This window comes from Manis pentadactyla, chromosome 1 (assembly GCF_030020395.1).
Source record: "Manis pentadactyla isolate mManPen7 chromosome 1, mManPen7.hap1, whole genome shotgun sequence".
Classification (NCBI taxonomy): Eukaryota; Metazoa; Chordata; class Mammalia; order Pholidota; family Manidae; genus Manis; species Manis pentadactyla.
Genome location: NC_080019.1, coordinates 197,885,942 through 197,909,957, shown reverse-complemented (window position 1 = coordinate 197,909,957; position 24,016 = coordinate 197,885,942). Strand labels below are relative to the sequence as shown.

The 24,016-nt window shown below is 46.2% G+C and overlaps 1 protein-coding gene across 5 annotated transcripts in view; it reads left to right on the top strand.

The window, feature by feature from the left end:
• The window catches only part of SLC41A3 (solute carrier family 41 member 3), a 93,375-nt gene extending 70,115 nt beyond the window's left edge, over positions 1-23,260 (top strand). For all 5 annotated transcript variants that reach the window (XM_036911625.2, XM_036911626.2, XM_036911624.2 and 2 more), the window contains 8 exons: positions 720-791; positions 4,885-5,029; positions 8,041-8,187; positions 14,089-14,233; positions 15,376-15,455; positions 17,476-17,610; positions 21,189-21,337; positions 22,401-23,260. In XM_036911625.2, coding sequence (XP_036767520.2) covers positions 720-791; positions 4,885-5,029; positions 8,041-8,187; positions 14,089-14,233; positions 15,376-15,455; positions 17,476-17,610; positions 21,189-21,337; positions 22,401-22,607 — 1,080 coding nt within the window. In that variant the 3' untranslated portion in view covers positions 22,608-23,260. The remainder of the gene's footprint in view (positions 1-719; positions 792-4,884; positions 5,030-8,040; positions 8,188-14,088; positions 14,234-15,375; positions 15,456-17,475; positions 17,611-21,188; positions 21,338-22,400) is intronic.
• Positions 23,261-24,016: the final 756 nt, after the last annotated feature.

Here is a 24,016-nt window from a genome sequence, read left to right as displayed (position 1 = left end):
CCCCATACCCTGTGGGGCAGTGAAGCACCCTGGGCTGGCCACGTAGCAGGTGATGATCACTCCAGGCCTAAAGGGGCAGGAGGATGGGTGCAGTTCTGTGCAGGCCCTCCCTGGCCCTGCAGAGTCTCTCTGTGGCTCCCCATTGGCCAGAACCAACCCTAAGCAGTAGGGCAAGGGAGCTTGCTATGCAGGTCAGCTTTCCAGGCACCGTCCGGATCTGGAGAAGTGCCTGGATGGTATCCGTCACCATCATGATCTGAATCAGTGAAGGCATCCTGTTTGATACAATAAGGCAAAATTTAGAAAATCTAGAACTGAAACAGAATCCCTTAGGATTTATCATAGAAACCTGTACTTGTAAAATTTAAAGAAATTTTAAAATGCCTAAGTGTGTGTGATCCAAGTGCACATTTAGGAAGGGCCTCCCCAAGCCTCTTCCACGTGGTCTCTGGAATAGATTCTCCAGCTCCCTGCTAATTTGCTCTTTGCAGTCTTAGCAAAAAAGCCACCAAGCTTGTGCTTGGACTGGCCAGTTCCCGCAGCTTATCCTGACAGTTCCAGACCGCCACTCCAGGAAATGTCCATCTACCTTTCCCACCCCTGGTCAGTTGGAAAGCCGGGCAGAGTAGCTCGTTCTGATGTCAGTGAGATGCTGTTTGCTGATTTCTGAGACTGTCCTTTCTGGGAGGCTTACCCTTTGCCCTTTCCTCTCCACCTAGGCCAACACTGGACAAATTGATGCACCCCGGGAGCAGCACAAAGTCATCGGCAGCAACCTCGCCCTCATTCAGGTGACTCGCCCCTCTGCTGGCAGCCAGGCCCGCTCCAGGGAGGAGGGTGAAAGCAAGTGAGCCCTGTGTGGGCTCTCTGGGCTGAGCTGTGGGGACTGGGTCCATCCGGCCCCCCACGCCCACCAGACCACACTCCTGCGGCAGCTGGAGGCTCAGCCCGACCCCAGGGCACCTGCCATGTCCACCTGAAGCCAGGGCCTCTTCTGGGAGCCCAGGGCCCTTCCGGCTCCTCCTTCTCCCCAAGACAAGCTTGTTTCAAGATTTGCCCTTACTTGCCCACTTCTGTTTCTCATGGCCTGGAGAGTACTAACTGCCTTCTCTTCCCACCATCTTGACTCAAACTGCTTGTCAAGGTCACTGACATCCTCCTAGTCAGGACAGCCTGTGATTGCCTCATTCCAGTGACCCTGCTCATCCTTTCAGGGGCACTTGCAGACCCTGCCTGTTGGAAGTTCCCTCCGGCCCCTTGCCCCTCCCTCTCTGCCTGTTTCTGCTCAGCCTTTGCAGGACAGATCCCTTAAAGGCTTCATACTCATTCAGACTTGCACCTCCTTGTAACAGACCAGGTAATCACTCAGTCATATTAGCTAGGCCTAGTGAATAGTCTTCCCAATTAACCAAGCTAGAAATCAAGTCACCCTTGGCTTCTCTCCACCCCTCATTCTTAGGTCCATTCACTCTGCAGATTCTACCTCTGAGTTGTGCTCAAATCCAGCCCTGCTTCTCCTCCTCACGTTGGCCTCTTGGTCTCCTGACTGGCTGACCATAAACCTCTTCACTGTTCTGCTCCAGGCTTCTCGACCTCCAGCTCACCTTCACATGGCCACCTCCATGACCTCTGGCCCTCTGCATGACATTTTCTAAAACCTAAAGCTGATCAGGCCTCTTCTCCTTTAGCCCCTTTGTTGGTTCCCCCGGCCAAGCATGGGCCTGTCCCAAAGGCACTCCTGGTCTGGTCCTGCCACCCCCACAGCCTCATGTCCCCACACCTGCCACCTTTGCTTATGTAGCCATCTCTCCTTGGACTGTCCTTTCTCCTCTTGATCACCTGGTAGTGAAGCTTTTAAAGACTCCTGTCAGGTCTCCATTCCAGCCTGACACCAGGCTCAGCTCTTCAGGGCTTTGCACATGCTGCTGGGGCCGCCCAGCCACAGTTCTGTGTCTGGACGCTGCTTCTCCACTTGAGGTGAGTGTCACGGGCCAGGAGCATGGCCAGGGGCTGACGAACGTTGGAGGTTAAGTGAGATGCTCATCGTGCCCTGACATGGGGTCTGGTAGTAAATAACTTGGCGAAAAGTGACTTGTCTCACTTCCTGTTTTCCACCAAATCTTTGTCCATGTGCATACACATTTCCACATGATTCTCAGCCTCCTGGTTCTTGCTCTGGACCAGGCCCTGGCTTGGCACATGGTCATAGCACAACATGGATATAATTCTGTCTCCTCCATATTTTGAAAAGCTTAACATTAAATCATATATGGGCTATGGGTTTCATGATTGAACTTGTTAATAACTCCAGCATGTTCTGTCACATAAATATGTCCAAGAGTGATATTTAAAATTTTTAACAACAGGTAGGGCCTGGGAACTCACTGGTAATGGTAAGACTGAAGGGCAGCCACTGAGAGCTGGTCTGGTAGGGCCGATATGAACCTGCCCCCGCTCAACCCATTCCCTCTTCACCAAACCATCACCACGCAGGTGTGTTGGAAGATGTTCGTAGGCTTCCACTCAAAAAATTATACTGCAATGAAATTGTTCTTTTTTTACATGGATGGCTTAGGAGAACTTCCCTCAAGTTCATGAGGTATTAACAGTTTAAAGCTCTTGATTTTTTCCAGAAGGAATACAAAATACTTGAATTCCTAGTATTAAATAATAGCACAAATACTAATATTTCAATTATTAGGGAGAAATCCCTAACCTCACCAGCATCACAAGTATTCTTCTAAACCATTTTTTGCATTTACCATGTATATATATTTACTATAAATATATATATTTATTGTATATATATTATAACATCAGGAGAAGTGTTTTTTAAGCTTAAAAAGTATACTATACATATAATTCTGTAACATTTACTTTTAAGAATGATTTAATGAAAATCACTTGGAGTGGCAGATAGTAAGACTCAGTAAATATTAAATCTAATTATCATGAGCATTACCACGTGGCTCCTTGTGTACACGTGCACATGTTTTCCTGAGAAGGTGCCAGATCATAAGGTATATGGAAAATTATAGCCAAATTTTGCCCTAAGATTCCTGAACCAATTTTACCACTATCAGTGTATCAAAAAAAACATTCCAATATGTATTTTATATTATCAGCCTTTTGCATTCTAATTTACCTAGTTTGATAGGTAAAAATAGCATATCCCATCCCTTTATTGATTGACTCGTTCATTTGGCAAATACAGATTACCTGAGTGCCTGCTGAGGGCAGACCCTCCTCCGAGGGGGAAACCCCAGCAGAAAAGAAGCCAGCACCTCTCTTTTAAAGGAGGAAAACAAACATTAGTTATAAAAAATAAAGATACTTTCAAACTGGGATTTTATTTTAAATTTGCCTGATTACTAGAGAAGTTGATCATCTTTTTGCCTGTTGCATAGCCATTTCTGTTTCCTTTTTTGTAAATTGCCTACCCAGATCCCCTGTGCATTTTTCTGTCAGGTTGTCTTTTTAAAAAAAAATTATTATTGACTTGTAAAATGGACTTCATTCTTTTAGATACTAGTCCTTTGTTAGTTATATATGTTTCTCCAATTCTATCCCTGTCTGAAATTTTGGTATCTTTTATCATATAGACCCTATACTTGGACTATATCAATTTTACCTATTTTTTTCTTTATAGGTTTTGCACGTTGTGTCTTTAGAAGTCCTTCCCTAGTCCAAAATCTGAAACATATTATTCTGTATTTTCTTCTTTGCACTAGGTTTTCATGTTTGGTGATTGTGTGTGTGTGTGTGTGTGTGTGTGTGTGTGTGTGTGTGTGTAAGTTATAAAGTACAAATCTATTGTTTTCCCCAAACAGATATGCAGTTTCCCTTACCTTATTGATTCCACAGTCACCCATTCCATGCTAATCTGAAATGCTATCTTCATCATATTAAATTTTTGTATATGAAGATGTCATATATTCATGATGTGATTCCTGGACTCTATTCCATCCTGCTGATCTGTTTTTCTGTTTTTCTGCTAGTAGCACCTTGTTCTTAACTACTATGGTTTTAAAATACATATTGATCATGACCATGCCAAAACTCCCTCTTGATCTTTCTCAAAATTATCTTGGTATTTGGCCCATCTACTTATCTTTGTGAAATTTAAAGTGAATTGTCAAGCACCATGAAAAACTTGCGGAACATTGATGGGAATTACGTAGGTGAATTGGGGAGCATTTCTCATCTGCATATATGGTAGAGCTCTTTGTTTACTCAACCTTCTTAAGTAACACAACCTGTCCATTGAGAAGTTTTGAATTATTGCTAGCAGATGCCAGAATTGATACTCAGACCCGGGGCGCCTTGTGGCAGTGGCCTGAGTGGGTGGCAGAGATGTGTCCACTGGGACAGGAAATACAGCCAGATATGGGGGACAGTTTAGAGAAAGGGGGCACCAGCATGCAGGGCAAGTGCCAGGGAGGAAAGCTGGGGAGAGAGATGGAAAGCGTGCAGAAGGCCTCCAAGGTGGAGCCGCGTGTGCATCACGGGGCATTTCCAGGTGGCAGGGAGTCAGGTCTCTACTGCTGGAGCTTCAGAGCACTTTTGCCCAAACCAATGAAAGAGGGACCACGAGCAAGAGACTGGGGCCCTTGACTGGGTAGATGAAGAACTAGACTTTGTGATGGAAGGTGCACTGCATGGGCACAGAGCAGGAGTTTTCAAGGGAGCTGGGCAGAAGGAAGGTGTTAGTCCGTGTTTTTCCCAGGTTGGAGGGGCCGTTGGAAGGCTTTAGGCTGAGGGGGAGGAGGCAGTGGCAGGTGGCGTGATCACCTCTGGAGATCAGAGAGGAGGCGTGGAGAGGGGTGGGCAGGAGCGACACTGCTCAGAGGGACCCTTCCTCCTGTTTCATTCTCTGCCCCGCAGGTGCAGGCCACTGTCGTGGGACTCCTGGCTGCCGTGGCCGCCCTGCTGCTGGGCTTGGCATCTAGGGAGGAGTTAGACTTCACGAAGGTGGAGCTGCTGTGTGCCAGCAGCATCCTCACCGCCTTCCTCGCAGCCCTGGCCCTAGGTGAGCCGCACCCTGCCCCAGCAGCCAGCCCTCCCGGCTTGCTGCTGTCAGTTCCTTGGGGCTCTGCTCTCTGAGATCTGCAGTATCAATTCCTTGAGCTGTAAAAGATGGAGCACTAATGGTGGCGCCCTGGGTGTCCTGCCAGGGTGTGGGGAGAGCCTGCTGGGTCTGCATGACCCACCTCGTGGGTGGGCGAGAGAGGTGGCAAGCCCTCTCCTAGGCAGGCGTGTGCCAGAGCAAGCTGCTGTCTCCATACCTCTTCCCTCTGCTGTTTAAACTGGCCCTTGCTCTGTGGACACATCCATTTGTTCATTCATTCATCTGTTCACTCATTGATTCATTCATTCTTTCAGTCTTTAACATTTCTTGAGCTCAGCTTGTGTTTGGACCTGTGGTGGTTCTGGAGTCTGCAGTCAGGTGGGGAGCAAGGCTCAGGCTTTAGCTTAAATTTCATCCCTTCCCAGAGGCATTTTCTGCTACCCTTCCCCTAGGGCTGTTCTCCCCCACCACAACCACGCTCTGCCCCACCATCTACCTGTTTTCATTTTGGAGCACTTGTGAAAATCTGAAATCACCTCATTTCTTTGTTCACTTTTTGTCTCACCTTTTGCTAAAATGTCAGCTCCTCACAGAGGGGCCCACATGGCCTATTCTGCCATCCGCTGCCCCTGTCACACTCTCTGCTACACAGTGGATGCTTCCTACACATCTACAGGAAGGCAGAGCAGGGGCAGATGTAACCCTGTCAGGGAGCTCATGCAGGGCAGTGGGGAAGCCATAGTTGCTGTGCAGTTATGATGGGATCTCATTCATTCATTCATTCCTCAGTATTTACTGAGAGTCTGCTGTGTGCCACACTCTATTACAGTGTGGAATATACTGGTGAGCAAATGCACAAGGGCCCTGTTTTGTGATGTCTATATTCGAGCTTGGAGTGAGGCATAAGTGCACAGGCACATAAAGAATTTTGTGCCAGCCATCTCTTCCTTTCTGAGGCCTCTGATCAGCTCTCTAGAGTGGCCTCTAGAGTTCACAGCCGTGCTTTATTTTAGTCCTGTGTATTTGCTTCAAATGCTTGCTCACTTGTGTTCTGTCTGTTCCTCCACCCAGCAGGCCTTCACTGTGTGAGTATAGAGCCTGATGGTTATTTTCAGCACTTCAAACAGGCCGAGGCATAGACCCAGCTTCCAAACATTTGCTGAATGAAGGGACTTTGTTCTGTTTCTCTTCTGGATTGTATGTGTGTGTGTGTCTTACAAACCATGTGCAAGCGCCGAGTGGAACAGGCGGTGACTCTACAAGTCGGATTTGTCTGTGCACTTCTGTGCCCCAATCCCCTCTGAGCGCAGCTGCTGTAAGTTCATGTGGCAGCTCCTACCAGACCGCAGTGCTGAGCTGCAGCACGTGACCGGGAGGACGGTAGGTGTGTGGAAGCCTGGAAGCAGGTCTGCAGACTGCCCTCCCGGGGTGGATGTTTGCTGCTGGCTGTGTGCCTGTGTGCAGGTCAGGGCAGCACTACTCAGCTGGGTGGGATGAAGGGCCGGGGGCATGTGCCTGTGCCTCCCAGGACATAGGGCCCAGGAGATTCTTAGCATGAAGTCTCCTCTGAAAGCCCATCAAAGGTTTGGAAGGCCAGTGCTGTTCCGGGGGCCTCTGTAGAGAATGCCATTCCTAGCTCCCCATTTTATAGATGGGGAAACTGAGGACCAGAGATGGGGTGGAGCTTGGCAGCATGGACATAATCGGATTGTTCAAAGATGTGTGGAGGTTCAGAAACATTGCCTGTGGCTCCCGGCATGACCTCAGCATGACTGAGTCACAAAGCCAGGTGCTGGCAGTGGCAGTTTTCCTAAGCGCTTAAACCAGTGATGTCGCTCTGTGTAGTCTTCGTGGGCTTGTCACCAGGCCACCAGCTCGGCCATGCAAACTCAGATTCACTTAGAACTGACATTTCAAAAGGGAGAAAGCAGCTGTGACCTGGCCACAAAACGGGACACACACTGGCCAATGTCGGCAGCTTTAGGATGGCATTGAGGTGAGAATTTGAATTTTTAGAATTGCAGAATACTGGGGAAAGCATTAAAGCCCCAAAAGATGAAATATAAAGTATCTTCTTAAAGACCTGCCTGAGATGCTGTGGGTTAAGTCCCAGACAGCAGTGGCGGCTAGAGGCCCACACGTGACAGTCCCCTCAGAACAACAGTCAGAAAGTAGGACCTGGGGAGGTGTGGCCACAAAGAAGTGCCTCCCTCTCAGGTCTCCAGCTGGGGAGCAGTCTCCAGGGCTGTCCCCTAAAAGCCCTCACCCCACCACATGCTGCCGCCCTGCTGGGCTCCTGAGGTGGGTCTGTCTGCAGACTGGGACCCACGACGTGGCCTTGCCTCGAGGCCCCTGACAGCCTGCCGGACTCCCCAGCGCTGCCCTGTGGTCTGCGTGCACCCCCACCCTCGCCTTCCTCCTGCTCTGGGGGCCAACCTGCACCGCTCACCAGTACTGATGCCACCCCCTTCCTGCCTCAGACTCCTCCCGAGACCTTTCTCTCAGCTGCTTCCACCTGGGTGCCGTCTCCCTGAGGACCCCAACGGAAACGGGAGCCCACGCTCAGTCCCAGGCGCTCCCGTTGCTCAGAGCTGCTCGGAGCCCTCTTCCCTGCAGTGAGGGGCTATGGGCTTCGTGTCTGTAGCTCCAAGGGGTTTGGAAGCCAGCTGCCTGCCTGCTGTCTCCCCAGCAGCTTCGAGCATGTCCTCGAAGCTGTCAGGCCTCTCCTTAGCATCATGCCCACAAGTCACAAGCAGAGTCCAGCCCTCCCAGTCTTCTGAGGCCCCAGTGCAGCTGGAGAAGTGGGGAGTCGGGGCAGCCTGGCTTTTAGTCTAGGTTTGGGTGGATAGAGGCGAGTTACTGAGCAGCCTCCTCACCACTTTCTCATCCCGTACCACCTGTCCCCTGTCCGCAGAGCCACCTCAGGGTCTGGATTCCCTGTGCTTTGAATCTCCTCCATTTGCTCTCTGCAGGAATGCTGATGGTCTGTGTGGTGATCGGTGCACGAAAGCTGGGGGTCAACCCGGACAACATTGCCACACCCATTGCAGCCAGCCTGGGAGATCTCATCACGTTGTCCATTCTGGCTTTTGTTAGCAGCTTCTTCTATAAACACAGAGGTAGGCCTACTTGGGTCCCACCAGCAAGGCCCCCAGCACCCCTCTTTCCATTTGGGCATCATTCCCACATCTATGGGGTCTGTTGTGAAGTCAGAAATCCTCCTTTTATTTATTTTATTTCCTTTAAAATTTATTTTTATTGACATCTAATTGACATACAATATCCTGTTAGTCTCAGGTATACTTTATAGTGATTTGGTATTTTTATATATTAGGAAATGATCATCACTAGTTACCATCTGTCACCAGACAAATAATAGTACGGTATTACTGACTACATTCCCTGTGCTGTGCTTTATATCCCCATGACTGATTTATTTTGTACCTGGATGTTTATACCTCTTAATCCAACTTCACCTATTTCATACCCTCATCCCTCCCCTTCTGTTAACAGTAGTTTGTTTCCTCTATCTGATTTTGTTTCTGTTTTGCTTTATTTATTTGTTTTGTTTTGTTAGATTCTACATACAAGTGAAATCATATATTTATCTTTCTCTGAGTTCTTTCACTTAGTGTAATGCTCTTTAGGTCCATCCATGTTGTCTTAAATGGCAAGAGTTCATTCATTCTTTTTTATGACTGAATAATATTCCATTGTATATATATAACGCATCATCTTTATCCATCTGTCGGGGAACACTTAGGGTGCTTCCATATCTTGGCTACTGTAAATAATGCTGTAATGAACGTAGGGGTGCATATGTCTCCTTGGATTGCTGTTTTCACTTTCTTTAGAAAAATACCCAGAAGTGGGATTGTTGGATCACATGTAATTCTATTTTAATTTTGGAAAGAACCTCCACACTGTTTCCCATACTGGCTGCACCAATTTACACTTCTACCAATGGTGTACAAATGTTCCCTTCTCTCTACATCTTGACCAACCCTTGTCTTTTTTTGTTTTTTAGCTAATAGTCCATGTGAAAAGTGTGAGTTAGTATCACTGTGGCTTTCTTTGATTTGTACTTCTGTGATTAGCGATGTGGAGCATCTTTTCATGTGCCTGTTGGCCATCTGTATGTCTTCTTTGGAAAAATGTCTGTTTAATTCATCTGCCTATTTTTTAATAAGGCTTTTGGTTTTTTAATATTAAGTTGTGTAAGTTCTTTATATATTTTGCATGTTACGCCCTTGGATGTATGATTTGCACATATCTTCTTCCTTTCAGTAGGTTGCCTTTTCATTTTGTTGATGACTTCCATCACTATACAAAAGCTTTCCTAGTTTAATATCCCATTTATTTATCTCTTGTTGCCCTTGCTGGAGGAGACTGGTCCAAAAAAATTGCTAACATTGGTGTTGAAGAGCTGACTGCCTCTATTTTCTTCTAGGAGTATTGTGGTTTCAGGTCTTACATTCAAGTCTTTAATCCATTTTGAGTTTACTTTTGTATGTAGTATAAGATAGTGGTCCAATTTTATTCTTTTGCATGTAGAAGTCTGGTTTTCCAACACCATTTATTGAAGAGACTATCTTTTCCCAATTGTATATTCCTGCCTCCTTTGTCACAGATTAATTGAGTGTCTATGTATGGCTCTTTTTCTGGGCTCTGTCTTCTATTCCATTGATCTATATCTATTTTGGTGCCAGTCCCATACTGTTTTTATTATTACAGCTTTATAGAATAGTTTGAAAGGAGGGTGCATGATACCTCCAACTTTGTTCTCAAGATTATGCTTTGGCTATTTGGAGTCTTTTATGATCCCAGACAAATTAAAGTATTATTAGCTCTAGTTCTGTGAAAAATGCCATTGGTGTTTTGAAAGGGATTTCACTGAATCTGTAGATTGCTTTGGGTAATATGGCCATTTTAACAGTATCAGTTCTTCCTATCCTGCTGTCTTTCCATTTGTGTCATCTTCACTTTTTGTCATCAGTTTCACACTACAGGTCTTTCACCAACTTGGTTAAATTTTTTCCTAGGTATTCTTTTTGATGCAATTGTAAATGGAATTGTTTTCTTATTTTCTCTTTCTGATAGCTGTTTATTAGTATGTAGAAACACAACTGATTTCTGTGTTATATTTGCATCCTATTACTTTATGCATTCATTTATTCTAGTTGTTTTTTGGTGGACTCTTTAAGGTTTCATACATATAGTCTCGTCATCTGCTCATGGTGACGGTTGTATTTCTTCCCTTTCTATTTGGATATCTTTTATTTATTTTTCTTGCCTAATTGCTGTGGCTAGGACTTCCAATACTATGTTAAACAATACTGATGAGAGTGGGTACCCTTATCTTGTTCCTGATCTTAAAAGAAAAGCTTTTAGCTTTTCACCACTGAGTATGGTGTTAGCTGGGGTTTGTCTTATATGGCATTTATTATGGTGAGGTATGTTTCTTCTATACCCACTTTGTTGAGGGTTTTTATCATGAATTGATATTGAATTTTGTCAAATGCTTTTTCTGCATCTATTGAAATGATGATTTTTATCCTTTATTTTGTTAATGTAGTGTATCACATTGCTAATTTCTGGGTATTGAACCATCCTTGCATCTCTAGACTAAATCCCACGTAATCATGATGTATGATCATTTTACTCTTAATGAATTCAATTTGCTAATATGTTGTTGAGGATTTTTGCATTTACGTTCATCAGGGATAGCAACCTATAATTTTATTTTTTCATATGGTGTCTGTCCACATGGTATCAGAGTAATGCTGACATCATAAAATGACTTTGGAAGCATTCTTTCCTCTTCAGTTTTTTGGACTAATTTGAGAAGGATAGGTACTACTCTTACTTAAATGTTTGGTAGAATATACCGGTGAAGTTGTCTCTGGACTTTTGTTCTTTGGAAGTTTTTAAATTACTGATTAAATTTCATTACTTGTAATCAGTCTGTTAAGATTGTTAATGATCCTGTCTTGGAAGGTTGTATGTTTCTAGGAATTTATCCATTTCTTTTCAGTTTTCCAATTTGTTGGCATATAATTGTTGATAGTAATCTTTCATGATCCTTTGTATTTCTCTGGTATTGTAACTTCTCTTTCATTTCTGATTTTATTTATTTGGGCTCTCTTTTTTTCTTGATGAGTCTAGGTAGAGGCTTATCAATTTTGTTTATCTTTTCAAAGAACCAGCTTTTTAGTTTCATTGATATTTTCAGTTGTTTTTTCACTCTTTTTCATTTCTTTGCACTCTGGTCTTTTTATTTCTTTCCTCCTACAAGCCTTGGGGTTTGTTTGTTCTTTTAATAGTTCTTTTAGGTATAAAGTTAGATTGTTTATTTGGTATTTTTCTTGTTTCTTGAGGTAGGCCTGTATCACTATGAACTTTCTGCATAGAACTGCTTTTGTTGCATCCCATATATTTTGGAAAGTTTCTGCATTTTTATTTGTCTTAAGTATTTTTTTATTTCCTCTGATTTCTTTATTGAACCCTAATAACATGTTGTTTAGTCTCTATGTGTTCATGTTTTTTCCAGTTTTCTTCTTAAAATTGATTTCTATTTTCATATCATTGTGGTCCAATATGCTTGATATGATTTCAATTTTCTTGTAAATTTATTGAGACTCATTTTGTGGTCCAGAATGTTATTTGTCCTGGAGAATGTTCCTTGTGCACCTGCAAACAATGTGTATTATGTATTTTTTTGGATGACATGTTCTGTATATTCTCTTGAGTCCATCTGATCAAATGTGTTATTTAAGGCCAGTGTTTCTGTATTGATTTTCAGGCATTGATGTAAGTGGGGTATTAAAGTCTCCTACTATTACTGTATTACTGTCATTTTCTCCCTTTTGTTTGTTAATATTTGCTTTCAGCATTTAGGTGCTCCAATGTTGGGTGTATACATATTTACAAATGTTATATCCTCTTCTTGGATTGACCCCTTTATGTAATACCCTTCTCTGTCTTTTGTTAGTCTTTGTTTTAAAGTCTATTTTCTCTCATATTAGTATTGCTACATTAGCTTTCTATCCATTCCCTATTGCATGGAATATCTTTTACCAACCCTTCACTTTCAGTCTGTGTATCCTTAGATCTGAAGTGAGTCTCTTGTAGGCAGAAGGTAGTTGGGTTTTTTTTTTAATCCATTCAGCAACCCTGTATCTTTTAATTCTATCATTTGGTCTATTTACATTTAAAATCATCTTTGATAGGTATTTGCTTTTTGCCATTTTGCTAATTGCTTTCTGGTTCTTTTGTAGTTTTCTCTGTTCCTTTCTTCTCCTTCTGTTTCCTTGTGGTTTGATGGTTTTCTTTAGTGTTATGTTTCAGTTCCTTTTTCTATTTTTTGTGTATTTGTTAAAGATTTTTGGTTTGTGGTTACCATGAGGTTCATGTACTGATAGTCACTTGAGTTCAAATGCATTCTAAAAGCATTATATTTTTACTCCCCTGCCTTATATTTTATGTTTTGATGTCTTATTTTACATTTTTTAAATGTTTGTATCCCTTTACTACTTACTTTTTGACATTACAATTGGCTTCTACTATTTTTGTCTTTTGACCTTGATACTAACTTTTTAAGTGGCTGATTTACAGCTTTTATTATGTATTTGCCTTTACCAGTGAGAGTTTTCCTTTCATATAGTTTTTTATATCTAGTTATGGCCTATTCTTTTCTGCTTAAAGAAGATCCTTTAACATTTCTTGTAAGGCTGGTTTAGTGGTTGATAAACTTTTTTAGCTTTTGCTTCTCTGGGACTCTTTTTCTCTCCTTCAGTTTGCAGTGATAAAGATTATCAGGTAGGTAATTCTTGGTTGTAAGTTTTTCCTTTTCAGTACTTTAAATATATCCTGCCCCTTCTTTCGAGCCTGGAAAGTTTCTACTTAAAAGTCAGCTCATGGTTTTATGGGGTTTCTCTTGTATGTGACTATTCCATTTTCTTTTATTGCCTTTAGGTTTTTCTCTTTGATCCTTTAACTTTTGCCACTTTAATTATATATCTTATTGTGGATATACTCTGGTTCATTTTGTTTGGGACTGGGTTTCCTGGACCTGAGTGTCTGTTTATTTCCCTAGGTTAGGGAAGCCTCAGCCATTATTTCTTCAAATAAGTTTTCTTTACCTTTCTCTCTCTCTTCTTCTTCTGAGACCTATAATGCTAATATTAGCACATTTGATGTTCTCCCAGAGGTCCCTTAATCTAGTCTCTTTTAAAACTCTTTTTCTTTTTGCTGTTCTGATTGGGTGATTTCCACTCTTTTGTCTACCAGATCACTGATCCATTCTTCTGCATCATCTAATCTGCTGTTGATTCCTTCTAGTGTATTTTTCAGTTCAGTTATTATTTTCTTCAGCTTGCTGACTTATTTTTGGTGCTTTCTTCTATTTTCTAACTTTTTATTGAAGTTCTCACTGTGTTTCTCCATTCTTCTCTAAAGTTTGATGAGTGTCTTTATGATTTTTAGTTTGAAGTCTTTATCGGGTAAATTATTTATCTCCATTTCATTAGGGTGTTTTTTTCTGTGGTTTTTTCTTGTTCTTTCATTTGGAACATGCTCTTCTGTCTCATTTTGTTTGACTTTCTGTGTTTGTTTCTATGAATTAGGCAGAACAGCTACCTCTCTCAGTTTGAAGGTGTGGCCTTGTGTATGAATGTCCCCTGTGTAGACTTTGCATGCTTGGTGGCTTTGGCTGGTGACTGCAGCTAGAGAGGGCACGGGCTGGGAGAGCTGGAGTGCATGTGGGCCAGGGGGTCCCTGGGTGTGCCATGCCTGGGCTACCCTGCAGGATGGCTGGAGCTGGAGCAGGTGTGCAGCAGGTGTTCCTGTGGCACTGTACCAGGGCCACCCTGGTGTGGGAGGCTGATGTGTGGCAGGCACTGGCCAGGGGATCTAGGATGTTCCATGTCTGGGCTGTGCCAGACGGATAGCTGGAGCTACAGAGGCACTAGGCCATGCCCCAATGCACTGGCATGTATCCCCTTTTTTCTTTCTCTTCTCAGACAGTTGGTATCTGATGCCACTGGTCTGCATTGGCTTCATAGCCCTGACCCCTGTTTGGGTCCTCATTGTCAAGCAGAACCCACCCATCATGAAGATCCTGAAGTTCGGATGGTTACCAATCATCCTAGCGATGGTCATCAGCAGGTGAGCAGGAGTGAGTCCGCTGCCTCCTTTCTCCCTTCTTATGACACCCTTGGCCTTTGTGTTCGGGCACGTGGCCTGAGCTGCAGAGCCTCTGGAGCAAGGGCAGCACTCGCTGCCTCAGAGCTCATGGGTGTGTTAACTGCACCTGTGTGCTGGTTGAGCCACCTCTTTGCTTTTTATCACCCTCTCACCAAAAACCCTAGACTTTATTTATATTGAGAGGCAGTCCTATTTACAGTAGCCAGAGCACCAGAGAGCCAGAAAGAGCTTATCCAGGAAACAGCAGACAAGTGCACTGTTACATGGCTCCCCGCCCTGTTGTGGCGCTGTGGGGCACCAGGTACCAGGTCTCCCACTTCCTCTCACTGGCCTGCACCACTGCTTAGGCTGAAGAGCATTCCTTACCTGACCTCAAGGCAGTATCTCTGTGAACACCATTTCTACAGCATGGCAGCTGATGGGATCTAGAGGGGCTGGGGGATGAGTTCCCCTTGAGCCATTGGCCCTTTTGTTCCACCCTCCAGCCCTGGTCTCCAGGGCCCTTTCTGCTAGTTGACCTTGAGGAGAGCCACCTCTGTCTATTTTGAGGTGCTTTCCTGACACTGAATCTCAGAGAGAGGAAGTTGTGGTCGAGGTGTCTTTGCTTCCAGAAGGCTCCTGGAAGCTTTGTACAAATTGATCTAGCTTTTCCAGGGCTACAGGGGCAGGGCAGCCTTGGCTAAACTGCAAGGGCAGACGGGAGCAAGATCTGGCTGCAGCATCTTCTGAAAACCAGGGGCATGAAATGATGTATGCAAGTTGTTTTGCACTGATGAGCGCTTAGTTGCAGTTAAAGAGCTGTCCTGTGACAGCCCAGCCAACTAAGTGGTCTTGGAAAGGAGTTTGTTGTTTGTTTTCAATGGGCTGAGATTATCTGTTGGGCCTTCTAGAACAGCTGAGGCTCAGAAAAGAGGTGGCAACATATATGTGGTGCAAAGTACTCTGAGGAGACCAGCTTGACTGCCACAGATATTTTGTATAAGGGTAAGGTAAGTGTTTGCTAAGCTGGGAAGACAGGCTGATGAGGTAGTTTGCATAGAGATTTGCAAGGATGTTCACACATGTAAATCTAATGATTTGACTACCCTCTGCTTTCTCCCCAGTTTTGGAGGGCTCATCTTGAACAAAACCATTTCTAAGCGGCAGTACAATGGCATGGCCATATTTACTCCCATCATATGTGGTAGGTATCAGCAGTCACCATCACCTAGGGTCCTGGGGGTAGAGGCGGGAAGCTGAGTCATGGTGGTGCTGCTGAGCACGGGCTGTGAGGTCTGATTTTTCTCAGCTGGAAGGAGACCCAGGGGGAGAAAGCCCTGCCCGCTCTTCCAAGTTCCTCTCCTCGTATGCACCACTGCTACTGAGGCTGGAGCTTTCCAACAGAGCTAAATCCCATGCCTTGAAGGTGCACCGGGGTGAGCCTGGGATCTGCTGGCCTGCAGGATTCACCTGCAGACTGAATGTGGCCTTCAGGACTGCAGCATTGGCCTCTCATGGATTTTCTTTTATTTTAAATTAGCTTCATTGATGACATTTAAAACTTAAACATTTATATGTAAAACTGGATTTCCGTCTCCTTGACAAGCAAGGCTGTGACAAACTGGGCTTACGTTGAGGGTGGGGCAAGAACCAGCCGCCACTGACCTGCACTGTCTGCTTTGCCTCGGTCCCCTCCATTCCCTTCCTTGCCTCCTGACCCTTCACTGATGTGCCTTCTAGGCTTAGGCCCTGTGGGTGATTGTGGTGAGGACCCCTCTGTTAACTAAAACTTGCTTTGTGTCTGGTTTCTGATAAGAATCTACAACTGGGACCAACTGATCAGGGAACCAGACATGATAACTTACTGTACAGTTTGCTTGGTGCCCTGACTCTGGGCTCCTGAGACAGCAGAGACAGGCTTCAGAGTCCCTTGGGCACCCCCAGTTCTGTGGGAACCCAGGCCTATATTCCCTGCATGTGAGTGGGCCTTCCAGCAGGTCTGCACCCTGGTCAAGTGCCACAGGGCCTGTTCCCAGCGCGAGGGCTAGCCATGGTGAGGACAGCCACAGCTATGTCGGGCCCAGATGGCCGTCAGCTTGGAGAGACTTCCTTTGGTGTCACCAATTTAGATGCCTCCAGAGCCAAGCGAGCAATCTGAGTGAGTTAAGCAGGTAAGACAGTAGCTAGCAGGAAGGAGTGGTGGGGAGCAGGAGGAACTGCAGAAGGCCTTCCTGTTGTGGAGGGAGTAGGGCCTGCTCAGCTTCAGCCAGTGGCTGCCTGGTGGGAACAGAGGTCCAGAGTTGCCTGAGCTGACTTGGTAGGAGAAGCCAGGAATCTGGATTAAGGGTATGATTTGTAAATGTTGCCACTTAATTTGAGTTATTTTTTCCTTTTTTAAAAAAAAATTATGCGTGACCTGAGCCAAATGATGTGCAGCCATCCTCTGCCACAGAAAGTTTCTGTGTCCTCTGGGGCAGCCAGGGCAGTTGGTCTCTGCCCCTGGAGGGCACTGGGGCACATCTGGCCCAGTGAGGGGTTCTCTCTGGGGCCGAGGGAATGGAGCAGGAGCAGCCCCGCCAGCCCCATAGCCTGCCCCTGCAGAAGGAGTTCAGCCTGGCCTTGGTCACCCGCACCCTCTGACTCTGCAGAGCTGGGTGCCGTCCGCTCCCTGCAGAAGAGGTGCCTCGGCAGCAAGCCCAGCTCTGTCACCATGTCGCCACCCCTCCTCCTTCACAGCTGTCATCCACTGTTCTCTTGCCTCCTTCCACCTGCAAGTGAAACACGTCCTTTCATTTCCTCTGATACTCCAGGCTAGTCTGGTCCTGTCATTCCCTATGACCTTGAGTGGCTTACCAGGATATCCTTCTGTAGGCGTCTCCATCCGCCCTCCTCCCTCCCTTACCCTCACCCCTTTCCTGAATTCCTTCCCTTCCAGTCTCCCTCTCCCGACAGATATGTATTGAGAACCTACTTTGTCAGTCACACTTCCTTCACTTTAACAGGTGCTGCCTGTCAAGGTGATGGAGTCACTGCATTGATAACCTCACTCATGAGGTCCAGGCTACCTTTGCTTGGTGCCAAACAAGATCTGTGGTCAAGTGGGAGGGAAGGAAAAGGCCAAGTGCTGAATAAGTCAAGGAAGCCCTCCTGGAGGGAGTGAGATCAAAGGATAGAACTCAGACTGGCATAAAGAAAGGGAGACCAGATTCTTTCTATTCCCACAGGTGTTGGTGGCAATCTGGTGGCCATTCAGACCAGCCGGATCTCCACCTTCCTGCACATGTGGAGCACACCTGGAGTCCTACCTCTCTGTATGAAAAAATTCTGGCCCAACCTGTGTTCCATTTTCTGCACCTCAGGTGGGTCTGGCATCTTCCAGAGGCTGTGTAGTCATTTCTTTAAACAGGTAAAAATGGTCATTGGAGGCTGGCATTTGTAGCAATGGACAGTTAGGACCAATGCTGACCTCAGCAAAGAGCATCTTCAAGGACACCAACTCCTCCTCCCAGACACCTGACTCCCCAGCTGTGCCTTTAATTGATTCATTCATTTGCTCAAATATTTGTTGACTGTCTGCCAGGTACTAGGTATCGAATCAGAGTGGTAAGAGGGAGGAAGCTGATTCTCAAGGATATACACGGCCTAGAAGAGTGAACACACACACAAAAAGGAGCACATATTTACAAACCGTGATATATTCTAAAAGGCAAAAACACAGGGTGTGATAAAAAGGAATTACAGGAGCTTTCAGATTTGGGGCTAGAAAGTTCCTCTCTGAGGATGAGCAGGGTTGGTTGGGAAGGGGCATGCTGGAGCAGAAAGAGCATCCCAGACAGAGGGAACAGTCTGAACAAAGGTCAGAGGCAAGAAGGATCATGGTGAGTTTGAAGAATTGAAAGGCCAGTGAGACGTGAGCATAATGAGCAAAGGAGAGGATGAAGGACCTTGAAGCCAGAGACATAGAGGGGAGCTGATTATAGGGTCTTGAAACTTGAGGAAAAGAGACTGAGATCCATTGGAAACATGGAAGGTTTTATCTTTCTGTTATATTTAAAAATTGAATCTTTTCTTCCATTATGTTTTCTTTTATCATTTCCTTTCTGTTTCAAGAACTACCTTTAGCCATTCTTTTAGGGTAGGTCTGCTAGCACATTCCTGAGGGATATTTTTGCTGACCATAAAATTCGGGTTAGATAGCTATTTTCAACACTTGAAAAATATGCTACTATTTGACCATGGTTTCTGACAAATTGATGTCATTTGAATTGTTTTTGCTGTATACATAAGGTGGTTTTTCTCTCTTGCTTATTTCAAGACTTTTTCTTCACTTTCTAGACTTTTGATTATGATGCACATTGGTGTGGATATTTTCATGTTTACCCTACATGGAGTTCGTTTAGCTCCTTGAATATGTAGATTTATTGTTTGCGAAATTTGGGAAATTTTAAGTCATTATTTCTTTTATGTTCTTTCTCAGCCTCATTCTCTTCCTCCTTTCTTTCTGGTAGTCTCATAACATGAATGGTAGATCTTTTATTATAGCCCTCAATTCCCTGAGGCTCTGTTCAACTTTTTTCCCCAAGTCTATTTTACCCTCTCTTGGTTAGATTGGCTAATTTCTATAGCTTTTTCTTCAAGTGCATTGATTCTTTTCTCTGTCCTCTCCATTCTGCTGTTGATCCCATTGATTGAGTTGTTTGGGTTTTTTGGCTATGGTATTTTTCTCAGTTTTAAAATTTCATCCTCTTTGTATCTTCAATTTCTTAGATGATTTCTTTACTGAGACTTTCTATTTTTATCATTTGTTTCAAGTGTTTTTGTAGTTGCTGGTTGAAGCATTTTTGTAAAGGATCCCTTAAAATTGCTTTCAGATAATCCTACCATCTGTGTCATCTCCTTGTTAGTGTCTGTTGGTTGTCTCACCAAGTTGAAATTTTTTTGTTATAATAGGTGATTTTAAATTGAATCCCAGACTTTGGGGTGTATGTTATGAGAATCTGGATCTTACTTAAGTTCTTCTGTTTTTAGCTAGCCTCCTGTCAGACTGCATCACTGGGGGAAACGAAGGGCACTGCTCCCTCACTGCCAGGCGGGGTGGAAGCCCACATTCCCCTCCGTCTCCACTGACACCCTGGGGCAGGAGAATCACCTCGTTACTTGTGGTCAAGGCGGGAGCCCGTGTTCCTCTGGCTGGGAGGGAGACGGGTAGAAATGAGGTTGCAGTTTTTCCTGTGGTGTTTGATTAGAATAGAGTTGTTTGTTTTGCTAGTCTGCCCCTTTTCTGGACTTTCGGCTTTTGTTCAGTTTTTCTTTTGGTCTGTGCCCACTGATGTTTCCGGGTTGCTCACTTCTCCAGCACCCAATCTGAGATATCTGAGGCAAAAAAAATCAGGGAACTCACTATCATGTTGTTCCTTGGGTCCTGAGGTCCCAAGCCAGTTTGCCTTTTCTCTCTACATTTCAGAATTTTATGTTTGTTTTATATATACTGTCCAAGGTTTCAGTTGTATTTAGTGAGAGGACAGGAAGAAGTATGTGTATCCCGTCTTATCTAGAAGTGCCAATTGTATTTTCTGACAGGTCATTTGTATATAGAAAAGCTATCTACTTTCTATATTACTTATGTACCTGTCTTAGCTCAGGCTGCAATAAAAGGAATAGAATGGGTAACTTGTAAACAATAGAAATTTATTCTTACAATTCTGGTGGCTGGAGTCCAACATCAAGGCACAAGCAGATTCTGTCTGGTGAAGGCCTGCTTCCTGGATTATAAACCGCTTTCTCCTCACAGTGGAAGGGGTGGGGGAGCTCCCCGAGGTCTCTTACATGGGCACCAATCCCATTCCTAAGGACTCCACCCTCACGACCTTGTCACTTCCCAGACGCCCACCCTCCGAGCACCAGCGTACTGGAGGTTAGGCTACAGCACATGGATCTGGCGGAGACACAGACATTCAGACTATACCAGTGCCTAAATATTTTGCTGAATTCTTACTGTTTATGTGTAGTGTTTCTGTAGATTGTCGTGAGCGTTAATACCAGCTACCAACAGTAATTATTTTGCTTCCATTTTTTTTTTAAGAATCTGTGTACCTTATCTAATTTTTCATTATGATTAGATTTTGGTACTTGTGTGTTCTCATTCTCTCTATAGATTATTTTATGGTAGACTTTTTAGTTTCTAAGCTACATATGATTTTCCCCCTTATTTGATGAAATAACATTAACTCAGAGGGAAATGGAGTCTTACTTTTTACTGAAACTCTATTTCTATTTGAGAAGCCAATCACATTGACGTGTCATAGTTTTTAAAAGTGTTGGTGGGTGGGACAGGGTAAATTACATTCCTTGCAGAGTCTCAGAGAGACTCCTTGAGCTCTGCAGCCTGAAGGAAACATGCTGACAGGCTCCCAGAGGCTAAGCGTGAGAAAGGGGCTGCCTGAGGGTCCCGTGAGTGCGCCGCCCTCCCTGGACCGCTGACTCTTGCTGCACATGCTGGAGCTCATCTCCACCTTAAGCCCCTTGCTGCTCTTTCCTCTGCCCAGAATCCCCTGACAAGTTCAGATCTCAGCCTACATGTCATCAACTTGAGAGGGCCTGCGGCCCCAGGAGCTCACCTGCACTAAAGTACACTTCCTTATCTACCACGTTACCCTGGTTTATTCTCCTCCTAGTACTCTGAGGTTTTGTCACACTTTTCTGGTTTGTTTCTGCTGCTTGATTCTGGCTTTTCTCTCCTCCCTAAAATGTCAGCTCCAAGAGGAAAGGAACAGGACCATCTCCCCATGTGCTGGAACACGCTCACCATGTAGTATGTGCTCGGTAAACACTCGTGTGGTAGATGAGTGAATGTGGCGCCTCCCTGCAGGCTGCCGCGTGCTGAGGTGGCCCTTGCATCTGCACAGGTCACACAGCTCCTTGGCTCTGTTTCTTCCAGAAATCAATTCCATGTCAGCCCGAGTGCTGCTTTTCCTGGCAGTCCCAGGCCATCTCATTTTCTTCTATATCATCTACCTGGTAGAAGGCCCTTCAGTCCCACACAGCAAGACCTTCGTGGTATTCTACCTGCTGGCAGGCCTGGTCCAGGTAAGGACAGCTGTCGCGAAAGTCAGCCAGCAAGCTTTGTCCCCATCCTGGCAGAGATGCTCGTGGGTGTGGGGGGGGGCTCCTGGACACACAGGGCACAGTCCCCATCTTCCAGGAGTCGAGTCACCTTGTTCACGCCCAAGGGCATGACCCAGACACAGAGGCCACTGCACACTTTGTGCTGCACATGGCACACAGCACACTCCGCGCCAGAGGGTCCAAGGAGTGTACTGAGGGTGTGCTGAGTTGCCATGAAGCAAGCTGATGAGCGGGTCCAGCTGTTGAACTGGCCGCATGGGTCATTCATCCCAGGGTGGGCAGGGGCGAGGCCCCTGGTGGGCTGGGTGGGCTTTAGTCTGGGCCAGATGGTGATCAGGACATGATGAAAGAGATTCAGCAGGCACCTGCCTGGACTCACCGGCTCATGTCCCTGGCGTGCCTGGGGCCTCTACTGGGTAACTGGGCACGGTTGGGCCTTTCTCTGAGGGCAGGGCTGGGAGTGGGGACTGGCATTTGCAAGTCCCCCTGAGGTGTGGCAGTAGTAATCACAGCATGTCCATGACCCTGAAGGATAGGCTGGGACAGCCTGAGAAATGGTCCTGAGCTGCAGCAGGGAAGGGGCTGGGCCCAGCCTGGGAGGAGGGACCCGGGAGCCCTGAGAGGCCAGAGCTTGTGTGGACTACCCCGTGGCACCCCAGGAAGGCCAGCCCTCCACGGCTGCCCTGAGAACCCCACACTGCCGTCCCAGGGAGGCCTGTGTCGGTTCCGCGGGTGGTGAGCAGAGCCGGCGCGGCAGAGAGCTGAGGCTGTGAGCAGCAGGCCTGTGGGTGCTGCGGGATGCCCCCAACAGGCCCGACCACAGGGACGGAGGCTAGGCCCATGTACGTGAGGGTGGCTCTCCATCTCCGCCCAAACTCAGAGGTGGGTGTCAGACCCCAAGCGAAGCGGAGGAAGGGCTTGACATGCCAGCCTTAGTGTCTGCCCTGGGATCTGCTGGTGTCTCTTGGTGACAGCTGGCTTTCTGACTTGGTCATTGTCTTGTGTCTGCTTGCGCTCACAACAGGTGACGGTCCTGCTGTACCTGGCCGAAGTGTTGGTTCGGCTGACGTGGCACCAGGCCCTGGATCCGGACAACCACTGTATCCCCTACCTCACGGGGCTGGGTGACCTCCTAGGGACTGGCCTCCTGGCGATCTGCTTCCTTATCCACTGGCTACTGAGGAGCGGAGCAGAGCTGGGTGGCTCAGAGCCAGTGTCAGGACCTCCCTAATGAGCCAGGCAGCCCCAGCTGTGAGGTAGAATTTTCCCTCACTCAGTGGGGTACAGAACAGTTTCCCCCTGGCTGGGTGCTCAGGATGGCCGGCACCCTGCCTCTGCAGTGGCCCCTTGTCAGTCTGCTAAGGAGACTCACACACACCTTGACTTTGGTGTTGACTTTGGAACCTGAGCCCGTGATAGAAGCCTGAGATCAGAAGCTCCGTTTGTGTGAATGTGACCACATGTGCCTGGCCTGAGTGTGTGAATGTGCGTGTGCACGTGGAGAGCAGGGCACTCTGGCCTGAAGGTGCTGTCGGAGGGGCTGTGTGCGGTGGACTTGAATGAAGTGTGGGCTGTGTGTGGCACCTGTGCAGCCCGGACTTGGGAGGAGCAGAAAGGAGATCATCTGCTCCGGAGCCTCAGAGCTCTGAGCTGGGGCTTCACCTCTGTCCTCACCAGGTCCTGGCTCCATGAGCCACTCTGCCAGCGTGCCCTGCAAGTGTGTGTGAACCTTCCCCGGATGGGCCGTGAACACCCTCTTTCCTGCTCCCAGTATTTAATCTTGTCGCTGTTTTCTCCCCCAACCATTTTTTTTTAAAGCAAAACCTCCATTTAGATTTTAATGACCAGAGAAGTGTAAAATAAAACAGGTTATATTGTACATGGCCTTTTGTGTCCTGAAAGATAGTTAATGCACCACAAGATTCCGAGTTTATATCAAAACCAGTGGCTTTTCTCTAGGGTGTGTTTCTCAAACTGTGATCCCAATCCAGAAGCATCAGCATCACAGGGAAACTTGGTAGATACATGGCTCATTAACCCTCACCCGCCCCCGGGCCTGCCAGACCAGAACATCTTGTGGTGGAGCCCAGCAGTGTGTGTTTGACAGGCACCCTAGGTGGCATGGATGCCCTCTCATTTGAGAACCTCTGCTCCAGAACTCCGTCTTAAAATATATATATATATGTTCTTCCAGTTCCTTAGTAACTCATCGTAACTTTAGCCATGGTTTGGACTAAGGATTATCACCTTCATTTGGTAAAATGGGCATCATTCATTCGTTCAGCACATACTGACGTGGAACCTCATGTATCAGTCATTGTCCCAGAAGCAGGGAGGTGGCATTTTAGCCGGTGTGATCAGCAGGTACAGAGATGTGGACAACAAACAGTGAGTGGGGAGACACCCCTGGCAGGGTGCTGTGGGGTGCTGTCACCACCAGCTGTTCGTCTGAGCTGGGGAGCAGTCAGGAGTGGGGCTGCCTGAGAGGCAGCCTCTAGAGCTTGTAGCCTGGCAGAGAATGAGCCAGGGAATAAACACCCCAACCTTATTCTCTGCTCACCCTTTCATCTGCTGGTGTCACCCATTAGCCAAACCTGGCCAGAAGTTAAATGGCCGGAGGTGTGGTTCTGGATGTCCCTT